General features: G+C 50.2%; 1 protein-coding gene across 2 annotated transcripts in view; it reads left to right on the forward strand.

Moving 5' to 3' along the window:
* CHD2 (chromodomain helicase DNA binding protein 2) overlaps positions 1 to 9,731 on the forward strand; it is a 121,486-nt gene extending 111,755 nt beyond the window's left edge. For both annotated transcript variants that reach the window (XM_059371630.1, XM_059371631.1), the window contains 2 exons: positions 1,672 to 1,915; positions 6,157 to 9,731. In XM_059371630.1, the coding sequence (XP_059227613.1) occupies positions 1,672 to 1,915; positions 6,157 to 6,490 (578 nt within the window). In that variant the 3' untranslated portion in view covers positions 6,491 to 9,731. The remainder of the gene's footprint in view (positions 1 to 1,671; positions 1,916 to 6,156) is intronic.
* The last annotated feature ends 2,357 nt before the right edge of the window (positions 9,732 to 12,088 follow it).

The raw sequence follows: 12,088 nt of genomic DNA on the forward strand, positions 1-12,088 counted from the left end.
ATCAGAGAGAGAGAGGGGGAGAGAGTGAGCACAGGCAGACAGAATGGCAGGCAGAGGCAGAGGGAGAAGCAGGCTCCCTGCTGAGCAAGGAGCCCGATGTGGGACTCGATCCCAGGACGCTGGGATCATGACCTGAGCCGAAGGCAGCTGCTTAACCAACTGAGCCACCCAGGCGTCCCAAGGTGTCGCATTTTTGTCCTTGTCCATTAAGTTAATTCACCAGAATAGTCATCGTTTTTTATTTGTTGTTGGTCTGGCCCAACCCACCTTGGATCAGCAGTGACGTAAAGCCACTGGTTGACTGCGTGTTACTTGAATGATGTCAGAGTCTAAGCTGCACAGGTTCCTTCATGGTGTTACTCTTTGACTCTATACAAAAGTTCTTAGAAGACCAGCAAAATGAGTAGAGACATCTGTCTGGTGGCATATTCTTGGTGTTAGCATATTTGTAGATAGAAGATGGATTTCCTGGGAGGCCATGGGTATGGGCATATATGGGCATATATATATATATGGCTTAACCAGAAGGAATATATACATATATATATATATATATATATATATTCCTTCTCGTTAAGCCTAAGGTTGCCCATAACAAAGGACCACAAAGTGGGTGATTTTTTAGAACAGTGGAAATGTATTCTTTCACACTTCTGGAGGCCAGAAGTCTGAAGTCGGTGTCAGCTGGGAGACCTAAAGGAGAATCTGTTCCCAGCCTTTCTCCTGCTGTGTAGTGTCTGCCAGCAGTCAGGTCTCTGTGCTCTTTGGTGGCTCCATGGTCCCCGTTGCTGCCGCCCTCGCTCCATGGCCTTCTTCCCCGTGTCTGTCTCAGACCGCCCTCTCCCTTTCTCTTAGAAGAATATCTTGGATCTAGGGCCCAGTCTAAATCCAAGGTGATCTCATCTTGAAATCCTTAATTTACATTCACAAAGACCCTATTTCCAAGTGAAGTCACACTGTAGGTTCTGAGTGTACATATATTTTGGGTCACACTTGAACCTCTGTAGCCTCAATTCCTGGACTTCAGTGTGTTCACTACCTTTTTTGATTCACATCAGTGTAATTCTTCTCAGGGGAAAAGGAAGGCTGCAGAAGCAAAAACATTTCAGTTTGGCCCCGTCCTTGAGAGGTAGCGTACTGATCCAAATCCGCAGTTAAAGGTGTTACTTTTTACAGGAGGAGGTTCATCTCGTTGGTGTGGGCTGGGAAAGAGTAGTAAATCAGTGTGAATAGTCTGGAAATACTTTCAGAGACCAGGCGTGGCTTATGGTACTAGTAGGTAAACAGACGTTCGACATGTAAACAGAAGGTACTACCTTGCAGCTGTGAAACTCAGCAGGTTCTGTTTTCTCAGTTAATGTTTGGTTTTCTTTTTTTGAGTGAAATCTCATTTTAAGGTTTGGCCCCAGATTGGAAAGTAAAGAGGCTTGGAAAATAAAAAGTAAAATCTTGGGATTTCCTAAGAGAAAGCCCGTGAATTTTCTTTTGCCTTAAACTTTGAGGGAGAGAGTGTTGGGACTCGGTGCTGGTACATTTACCAGCAGCAAAAGGGGACGCAGGAGGAAATTTAATGTGTTTCCATCACACGTGTCAGCCTTTGAGTTTAAACCTCAGTGGGTGTGCAATTCAGCCATTGTTGCAGTCGTGAAACTGTTGTTTGTTTTCCCTCAGACCGAGGAGACTGGCAGAGGGAAAGAAAGTTCAACTATGGTGGCGGCAACAATCCTCCGTGGGGCAGCGACAGGCACCATCCATACGAGCAGCACTGGTACAAGGACCACCATTACGGCGACCGGCGGCACGTGGACGCCCACCGCTCTGGGAGCTATAGACCCAACAACTTGTCCAGAAAGAGACCTTATGACCAGTACAGCAGTGACCGAGACCACAGGGGACACCGAGATTACTACGACAGGTGAGCTGAAGGCCCCGAGATGCAAGGTGCTGACCTCTGCTGGGAGTTTTACTCTTTGAGGGGGAGAGACAAGTGACATATACATTCATGGACTTATTACATGTTCACTGAGCATCTCCTCATGTGCCAGGCATGGTCCCTAGTCTGAGCCGATGTTTTTGCCGTCAGAGCATCCTTCGGGTGTTGGGGAGGAATCCTGGTGTAGGCAGCTGGCCCATGTGCTGAGTGGAGGGTTGAAAGTAGGGGTGTTGGAGGGGACGGGGGTGGGGGGCTGGATGAGCCTGGTGGTGGGTATTAAGGAGGGCACATACTGCATGGAGCACTGCGTGTGGTGCATAAAACAGTGAATTTAAAATTCATTAAATTAAATTAAAAAATAAAATTTTTTAATTTTTAAAAAATTAAATTTAAAAATAATTTTTTTAAATTTTTTAAAAATTAAATTTAAAAAAATTAAAAGAAAAAAAAAAGTAGAGGTTTTTGAGTTTTTCTCCTGGGGGCTGAGGAAGAGACGAGGTTGCTAATTCTTGCCTCGGGCCCTGAAGAATCTGCTAAGCAAAGAGAAATGGAATTGGTTATCACAGGTCCAGGCCAAGGGTCAGCACCCAGAGAGGGAGGCCCAGAAGATGAACACTTTGGCTAGGAAGGGGTTCAGTGCCAGGTTAGAGGTCTTGAGTTGTATTCTTCGGGTCATAGGGAGCCTTCTGCAGGGTCATCATTCTGCAGGGTCATCATTCCGCACATACAGGAAACGTTCTCTGCATTCCTCTGAGGAAGCGTAGAGAAGTGGTAGCCTTAAAATTAAATTCGAGTCTGCAGCCCAATTATTAAGTTTGGTGCTTGCTTCTCAGGAGGCAGGATACTGTGATGGGCCCCAGCCCATGGTCCTTGTCTGCCCCAAGCCCAGAGTTGAGGGGTGAAGAGCTTTTGAAGTCGTACCCTGTCTACAGCTGTTCAGGACCATATGAGCCCGTTACCTTTGTAACCTGTGAGTTAGTGACTACAGGAAGCCTGAAGTGGTTTTGTTTTGTTCTTTCTGGTTTTAGGACTTGACTGTATTTTAACCTCACAGCAGCTTCTTTGGTTTTCCTTAGGCTAATGACATGCTTTGTTTGGACTTGAATTTAAATTTGGGAAGTTTTATATAAATATCTCCTCATTTCTGGAGGACCTGGTAACACATGAGCACAGTGGCTCTGGCCAGGTAGCAGCTGCCTCCTCTAGAGGCTCCATGTCTCCTCCACCCCCTCCCTCCTGTGTCATCTTGTCGGCTTCCAGTGGGCATTTGCCCTGTAATTCTTGGTCTAGATCTGTATTTCCATTCGGTGTCACTTTTTTTTTTTTTTTTTTCCTCCTGCCTGAAGACCTTTTCATTTGGTAGGGGTCTGCTGGTTCTTTCCACATCTCTGTGTCTGAGAAAGCCTTTGGGGGGCCTTTGCATATGAAAGATAGCTTTGCTGGGTATAAATTCTGAATCAGCACTTTCAGTACTTTAAAGGTGTTCATCTTCTCTCCATTTGAACTGTTTCAGAGGGAAAAGATCTGTCATCTTTATCTTTGTTTCTCTTTACGTAACGTGTTTTTTCCTTTGTTTCTAGTTTTTAACGATTTGATTATAGTGCATCTTGCTGTATTTTGCCTCATGTTTGTTTTTCTTGGGAAGTGTAGAGCTTCTTGAATCTGTGGGTTTATCTGAGGTTTGTTTTTCAATCTAACCTGCCTTGAGGCCCATCCAGTGTATTTTGCATGTCACACATTGGAGTTTTATTTCTAGAAGTTGTATTTGGGCCTTCCCTACCCACCCACCCAGTTTAAATCTTCCTCTAACCTTTTGAAACCTGGAATACAGCTTATAAATAGTTTTATATCCTTGTTGGCTAATTTACTGTTTGGATTAGTTTAAATTGGTTAACTTATTTCCTCATTATGGTTTTAGTTTCCTGGTTTTCTCCATGCAGAGTAATTTTTTTTTTAAAGATTTTATTTATTTATTTGACAGAGAGAGATTACAAGTAGGCAGAGAGGCAGGCAGAGAGAGAGAGAGGAGGAAGCAGGGTCCCTGCTGAGCAGAGAGCCCGATGCGGGGCTCGATCCCAGGACCCTGAGATCATGACCTGAGCCGAAGGCAGAGGCTTTTACCCACTGAGCCACCCAGGAGCCCCCATGCCAAGTAATTTTTGGTCAGATGCCTCACTGAGTACCGGATATGTTATATTCCTATAAACGTTCTGGATCTTTGTTGTGAGACACAGATTACTTGCCAACAGTTCGATGCTTTCCGGTCTTGCTGTTAAGATTCTTCGGGCAGATTGGGAGCAGTGGTCTGGCAGGGGTTAATTGTTCCCACCACCCAGGCAAGAAGGCTTCGTAGTACTCTACTGATGTCCCTTGAAGCTTGTTTTTTGGTATAGCTGGTGAGAGCAGGGCACTGGCACCTCTGACCTTCCGGGGGGTTATTTCCTGGCCTCAGGTAGTTTCTTCACTTGCACACCCTGAACAGTTGTTCACTGAATCCCAAGGGGAACCCTTTGCGTGTCTTTGAACTTCTTTCTGTCTCCTGCATTCTCTTCTGTGTTCCATCCTCTGGACTCCAGTTGCCTTGGTTCTGTCCCCGCCTCTCAACTCTAGGAGTCTTCCCTTCCCTGCGCTGAGGCCTGCACGCCGTCTCAAGGCAGTGAGGGGTTTGTTAACAAGCTTCATCTCCTTCAATTTCCATCCCTCAAGGAATCACTGTTCTTTGTTACCTGACATCTGGTGTCTTGAGAACCATTGTTCTGTACATTTTGTCCCCTCTCTCACCCTCTCTCTCGTTTAATGAGCGGAAAGTCACATAGTATGAGTTAACTGTTTCAAGGTGAACAATTCAGTGACATTTAATACATCCACAGTGTTGCTATCATCACTACCTTGAGTTCTAAACACCGATCACCCCAGGGAAAACCCCAGCACCATGACACAGTCGCCCCATTCTGCTGTTTCCCCAGCGCCTGATCACCAGTCTGTATTTTGTTTTCATGGATTTACTTCCCTTGGATATTTTGTATATGTGGAATCCTACAAGATGTGCTCTTTTGTGACTGGCTTCTTTGAATATGTAGTGTCATGTGAGTCTCCCCCGCATTGGAGAACATGCCTGTACTTGGTTTCTTTTCATGGCCGAATAATAGTTCATGGCGGTGTGCTGTTGATCCATTCATTTGTTGGCGGACGTTTAGTCGTTTCCACCTTTGGTGCTTATAAATAGTGCTCTGTGAACACAGGCGTAAAAGTACTTGTTTGAATACCCATTTTCAGTTATTTTGGGCATACACCTAGGAGGGAATTGTTACTCACATGGTAGTTCTGTTACTGACTTCCTAGAAACCACTGATTTTCCACAGTGGTGGAAACATTTTACCCTCCTACTAGCAATGTACAAGAATGGCCATTTTCTCACACCTTTGCCAACACTTACCTTCTGTTGGCGCATGTGTGTGTGCATGTGTGTTTAAACGTGGCCATCCTCGTGGGTGCGAATCAGGGCTAGCTCATTGTGATTTTGATTTGCATTTCCCTGATGATTAATGTTCATTAAAGATGTGGGTCATCTTTTCATGTGCTTAGTGGGCATTTGTAGATCTTTGGAGAAATGTTTGTTTTTGTCCTTTGCCCATTTTCGAATTGGGTTGTTTGTCTTTTCGTTGTTGACTTACACCAATTTTCTCCTAATGGGATAACAAGTAGTTTACTGTAGTGCTAATTAAAAATTTTAATATTCCTCACATTGAATCAATTTTTAAAATAATGTAATTAACCCATCAGTTATTATTGACCGTTGGGGTTGATTGTAGCTTTTGCTGTTACTAATAACTTCTCAAATCATTTCCGTGGCTCTTTTTCTCCTGGACGAGGTCAAAGAATATGAAAATGTTTGTAGATCTTGCCAGTTTTCCTGAAGGGAGTACAGCTTTACAAAGCCACCAGTGATTCAAGTGTGTACTTGTTTCATTGCAGACTTGAGGCTTATGTCATTTCAAAGGATATGTTTTGCCAATAAGTGTAAAATAGCCCTTTGTTATTGCTTGTGCGGGTTGTTTTTTTTGTTGTTGTTTTTTTGTTTTTTTTGGATTCCTCGTAAAGTAAGCATTTACAAACAGTCCTTTGGAAGTGTCCTGGACTATGAATGCGCAGGGAAGAGCCAGTGGAGAAGGGAGAAGGGGACGGGCTCCGTCTTTCCGCTGATCTTTGCATCTCCATTTCAGGCACCATCATGACTCCAAGCGGAGGAGATCCGATGAATTTCGGCCTCAAAATTATCACCAGCAGGATTTCCGACGAATGTCTGACCACCGCCCCCCTATGGGCTACCATGGCCAAGGACCCTCGGACCATTACCGCTCTTTCCACACAGACAAATTGGGGGAATATAAACAGCCCCTGCCCCCCCTGCACCCCGCAGTCTCAGACCCTCGCTCGCCCCCTTCTCAGAAATCTCCCCATGATTCCAAGTCACCCCTGGATCACAGGTCTCCATTGGAGAGATCACTAGAACAGAAAAACAACCCAGATTATAACTGGAATGTTCGGAAAACATAAAGGACAGCTGGGAAAGAAGGGGAGAGCAAGAGTCATTAAGCACCTGGATATTTTTGGTCTGATCCAATGGGAGCCAGTTATCTAGACCAGTGAGTGGAGTTTCTGGACATGCTGCTGCTGCTGTCAGCCTGCCGGCCGAAGGAGCACCTCAAGGAGTGGGGGGCCTTTCACTTGGTCCCGCTTGGGTTTGGGTCGCCACTCCTGCACTTCGACACCCCATCCCACCCAGCCTGGTTCCAGCCTGCCACTGCGATGGGTGCTGGGAGGAAGAGGTGACTTGTGTGTACCGGCTTCGTGGGCTGTGTTTCCCCAGTGAAGGAAGATGGGATCTTAGAGTCGGGATGTTTTGTTGCCGGGGTCCGCGCGCCCTGAGCCTGGGTGCGGGGGGCTGGGTAGGAGCGTGTGCGTGCAGGCTGCCTGGACCTGCTGGACGGCACACGATTGCTTCACTGTGACGTGACATGCTGCTGACAGGGAGCGGGGCTTGGGTCTCGCCTCGTGGGACTTAAAGGGGGAGTGGGCACACTCCTCAGACATGTTCTTGGGAGAAACCGTACCCTTGGGCCTCAGCATGACATCTGTGGCACAGGAAGACAGAGGGGAACAGCTTCCACGGCGGCCCCTTCCTGACCGACACTAATTTTTCCCACACTATCTGTACATTTCAAATGCTTAGTCTCCGCCGTGGGCCTCCTTCGCCCTGGTGCCAGGGAGGCGAGGGCCCGTCTGGTGGACTTCAGAGTACTGTGAGCAGGCCGGCACTGGCGTTGGCGTGGGTCTTCCTTGGTTGGGAGTGGGCTGAAAGCGGGGCTGGGGTGGGGGTGGTGTGGCCAGGGACCCGGAATCCCTGGTGGATTTCTGATCCTGGGATGCGAAGTGTCCATTGAGGGCCAGGGGGTGGCGGGGGAAGCTTGGTGCTGGCAGGTGCCAAGGGCGGGGTGGGGTACAGGTGCAGGTGGTGAGTGGGTCTCGTGGGGAGAGGGGGCCTGGGGTGTTGTGCCAGGTCAGCCTCAGTAGCCGCCTTGTAGGCACTTTAGTTTCCTCTGCCCAGCATGACGCGGAACACACGTCTGCTGACCCCGTGTGGCGGGTGCACTGGTGAGGCTCAGCGACCTGCGGGGAACAGCTCCCACAGCTAGGCAGGCAGCAGTAGACTTGAACTCCAGTGTTGTTTAGAATGAGATCAAATAAAATACAAACCTAACTTAAGAGTTTTTGCAAACTAGGAAAGCTCCAAGGCCAGGGGACCGCGCTGACGGTCAGAGTGGTGCAGGGCCGAACGGAGTCAGAAGGCAGGTTGGTTGCACCAGTTCATTAGGCTGCTTCCGTTCCCCTGATGCTGGGCCTTCCGTTCTCCTCTTTCAAAATACCGCTTGCCAGTATTGTGTGAATATCCAAAGGCCTTTCTAGGTGGACGCACTGACTTGAACCTACACCGTGCCTAAACGTGTCCAGGCTCAGAGCTGGTGAGAAGCTTCCCGCTGGGCACGCACAGGGTTCAACTCCCTGAACTAACCTGTGAGGACGTCACAAAATGATCATCACTTACCTGCCGGTACCCTGGGCAGCACCATTAATGCCTTTACTAGCAAAGCCCCCAGTCCCAGCGCCTTAGTGGAGCCGACACGGCTCTACTGGGTCATTTCTGCTCGCTGTGCGCGGCGCCCTGGGGCTGGCCAGCGTCTGGGTCCTCACAGCTTGTGCTGGGAGTAGTGGGCCTGCCCCGTCCTTACCTATATCTCCTCATGGTACTAGGGATGTGCAGCGTGGGCTCAAAGGGGGTCAGCATGGCCGGAGCACAGCACAAAGGAACGCATAGGAGCCCCTGGCCGTGGTCGTCCCACGGCGACTGCTCGGTGAGAGAAGATTGTGTCTGCTGTGGCCACCACCAGCTGAGCTTCCCGCCAACAGTACTCACACTACCCTGTGTTCCTCTTGCCCAGGCCCAAGTGGAAGGCTAGGTTGGCTTGCCGGGTTCTTTGGGGTGGGGGGGAGGGATGAGCACCAGCACGTGTCTCCCCGCGGGAGGTCAGGCTGTGTCCTGGGAGGCGTGGCATCACCCTTCCCTTAAGGGAAGCTGGGAGGAGTTGCTGGAGGCTCTGAATTTCAGGGCTCCGCAAGGGTGATTGATTGTCTCTGAGGTTGATAGGAGATGTGAGTTATTCCCAAAGATGTCTCATCATGAAGAAAAAGGAACTTCCTTTTGTTTACATTCAGGACTTGTAGTGCCATATGATGTAGCAAAAGGCTATATTCGCCGGATCAGTGTTAAATTGATTATAAAATTACAGTATCCCCATAAAAGCATCTAGTTTAGATGTTGAAGTATGTTTGAAGACTGGGTTGGGAAAAAGGAGGCATTTCCTCATTGACCTAAATCAGTATGAATACTGTATGCTCTTATCAGAAACAAATTTGCACAGGTAGGAATTCTCTCCCTTGCGGGTGGGATAAACTGCCCCAGGAACCCGTGAGGGCGGCAGTCCATGGAGCCTAGCTTTGAAGGATTTCATAACCGGGTAGAAACAGCGGGGGTCGAGGAAGAGGGGCGTCCGCATCATCTGAGATCTGAATATGAATGAGGATTAACGCGGTGTACCACGGCCCTGGGAAAGGGGGCCCTGAAAGCCCAGGTACATCACTGTGGTCTTCTCAGAGATGGCTGCAGAGAAACAGCCAGATCCTCTGCAGAGCCCGATCTGATGGACCCAGGGCAGCCCCCCGCCCCTTCTAGTCATTCCTTTAGCCCTTCCACGGGAAACCAGAACACTGCTCCCACCGTGCTGCAGACATTGTAGCCTGATGCCCGAGAGCCGCATCAGGACGTGTGGTGCACATGCGAGTCCGCTACGAATTCACACAGGGACACTGGAATCCTACAGACCAAAATCCACTCGTCAGCAGGAGCGGGGGCCCAGGGCCCAGCGCCAGCGGTCTTCTGGCTTGTCTGAGGGCTGCCGTGTCGGGCGAGGAGAGCCAGGCCAAGGGTCCAGGCTGCTTTAGTCTGTCCGGACCCCACACGTTTGGGGACGGATGGTTTTTCTTTATTGTAAAATTGTGGACTTTTAAAACCTGTTGACTAAACAGTAATTAATTTATATTTGTGAAAAATGCCACTGTCCTAGTGATTTCTGATGTAAATAATGTTGTTTATATAGTATGTATTAAATTTTCCTACATTGTAAAACTGCTGTACTTTTGATTCTTGTATATTAAAAAGTGTTACTAAGGATTTCTAGAATTGGGCGAACACTGTGACGTTGCGTTGGGTTGGCGTGAGCTCTGACTGGCCGCACCTCGGCTCCCCTTCCCTCCCCTTGTTCTCTGGGTCATTCAGACTGTTCGCCAGCGTGTGAAATGGAGCCTCTTAAAGTCTCATTGTTTTTCCTTCGGGGGCCAGTTGTGGCGTTGGGTCTGGGGGTCGGGGGTGGGGGGGTTCTGAGATTTTCCCCGAAGCTGACAGCCCCTGGCCGAGCAGCTCCTGTCCTCAGTGTCCTGAGCACTGGGCGGTGGGGTTGGGAGAGCCCGAGGATCTGTAGCCCCTGGTGGAGTAGAGCTTCCCTTAGGATCCCGTGGTGGTGCCCGGGAGCCCGGCAATGTGCATGTGAAGACCTGTGTTGTCCGGACAGGGGTCCTGCCCCGCCCCCTCCATCCAGAGGAAGTGACTGAGCCGTGTGTGCCAGCCCACAGCCTTGAGGGCAATTTAACAGTTGGGTTATATATTCATGAAGGGGGGAAAGAGGCATTTTATAATGGAAACACTGACACAATGTTAACTCTCGCAATTTGGCACAGGGGCAGGCCCAGCTCCTGCAAGGCCCAGACGGAGGAAGCCGGGCACAGCCCAAGGGCGGAGATGCCGTCTGAGCGGGAGCTCGAGGGGTTGGCCAGACCCAAGGGGTTTTGTCGATACTCAGGAGACTGCAAAACCGAACTCCGATCTTCACAGAGCTCTCGATTCTTGATACCCAGTAAACCCATACGTTCCGTTAAGTCGCGTGACCGTCAACCCAGGAGGCTTGGCGGCGGGGGGCCTCCGCTCATCCTGGCCAGGCCAGGAAGGAGAGGCTGGGATTTTTAGGGCCTCGCGTTCCTGAGGCAGAGACTCCAGAGTTGAGGGTTCCTCCTGCCGATAAACAATTCACAGTCGTGTTGCAACTCACAGCTCGGCTGGAACCTCTTTGGGAAACTTGAAAGCGCTGCAATAATCAGCTTATGATTTACAATAGCAACGCGGCTTCTAAACCAGCTGCTGCCAAGAAGCCCGCCTTTTACTGGAAAAAGCAGGCCCAGGCTCCCCCCGCCCCCACCAGCTGCTCCCTGGCGGGGCCTCGCATGTCTGGCATTAAAGCAGGTCCTTCTCAATTAGCACCAACAGAAAGGTCACTTACTGAACCGCGAGGCCCTGCAGTTTGCCAGCCTGGTCTGGACTTGGGATTCCAACCTGTGGCTCTTAAAAGAGCAGGGACGGGTCTGCCTTCAAGGCCCATCTTACTGCCCTTCCTAGCCTCCATCCTTTTGAGTCTGGAATCCCGCTCGGGCCCCGGCCTCCAGCCCGCCTGTGGTGTCTGCTCCCTGCCTTGGGGAAAAGATGGAGCCCAACCCAACACACGCTCTTGGTCCGTAGAATTCGGGCCCTGCCTGGTGCTGGTGGACCCCGTCCTAGGCTTGAGGTCTGGGTGTCGCCCAGCCGGGTGTGTGGCCGTGAGATCTGGCTTTGTGCGGGAACATGGACGCAGGCCTCTCACCTCAAAATCAGGCAGAATATCTACTGCTTGGGGCCAGCTGCCCCACGGAGGGTTTGCACTTGGGATCTTAAATTGTTTTGTGAACCACAAGAGGACGGTCACTGCTATAGTGTGGTCCTTGCTAACCCTGTGTACATGGTGGCCTTGGGGGTCCCAGGGCGTCTCCAGGGGGCTGGCAGGAAGGGCAGTGTGTTGTCTCCGTTTGGCCTCCCTCTGGGTGCAGCTGGGCAGATGGCCCAGACATTGTCATTTGTACATGAAGGAAGCGGCTTCTAGGGTTCATGTGGTTTTACCGTGAGAGCTCAGTGTTGAAAGGTGTAAACTCTGCGATGGGCTACCCAGAAGAAGATAGTGTTCACCAGCCCCTGCTGGGAGCGGGACAATGGGGACACACCGAGGAGGGCACCTGCCCAGCCCGGAGGGCAGGCCCAACTTAGCTTTCGGCCCCAGCTTGCATCAGCCCAGAAACTTCTGAGACCAGCAGGGCTGCTCCTCTTGGATCCCAGCTCCCTGGAGGGGCCCCGGAAGAGCGCCCTCTCTAGGAGATTAGACCCTGGTAGGAAGACCTGGCAGGGTGCTCACCGTCCCGTGGGGACTAGACGGTCATGAGAGAGAAAGTTTCTCTTAAGAATCTTAAGTAAGATCTTAAGCACCTCCTGTGGGCCAGGCCCTGTTCTAGAAGCTGGGACACAGACTCGGCAAACCAGGATGAGGGCCCCTCTGAGGGTTGGCAAGGCACACCTAGACCAACGACAGAAAGACAAAATGTCACGAGCGCCAGGGAGAAAAGAGGAGATGGGCGTGGGGACAGGGGTGCTGCTAGCTGAGCCCAGGGGAGGGGGTCGGGGAA

The sequence above is a fragment of the Mustela nigripes genome, chromosome 13, assembly GCF_022355385.1.
Source record: "Mustela nigripes isolate SB6536 chromosome 13, MUSNIG.SB6536, whole genome shotgun sequence".
In the NCBI taxonomy this organism is placed as follows: Eukaryota; Metazoa; Chordata; class Mammalia; order Carnivora; family Mustelidae; genus Mustela; species Mustela nigripes.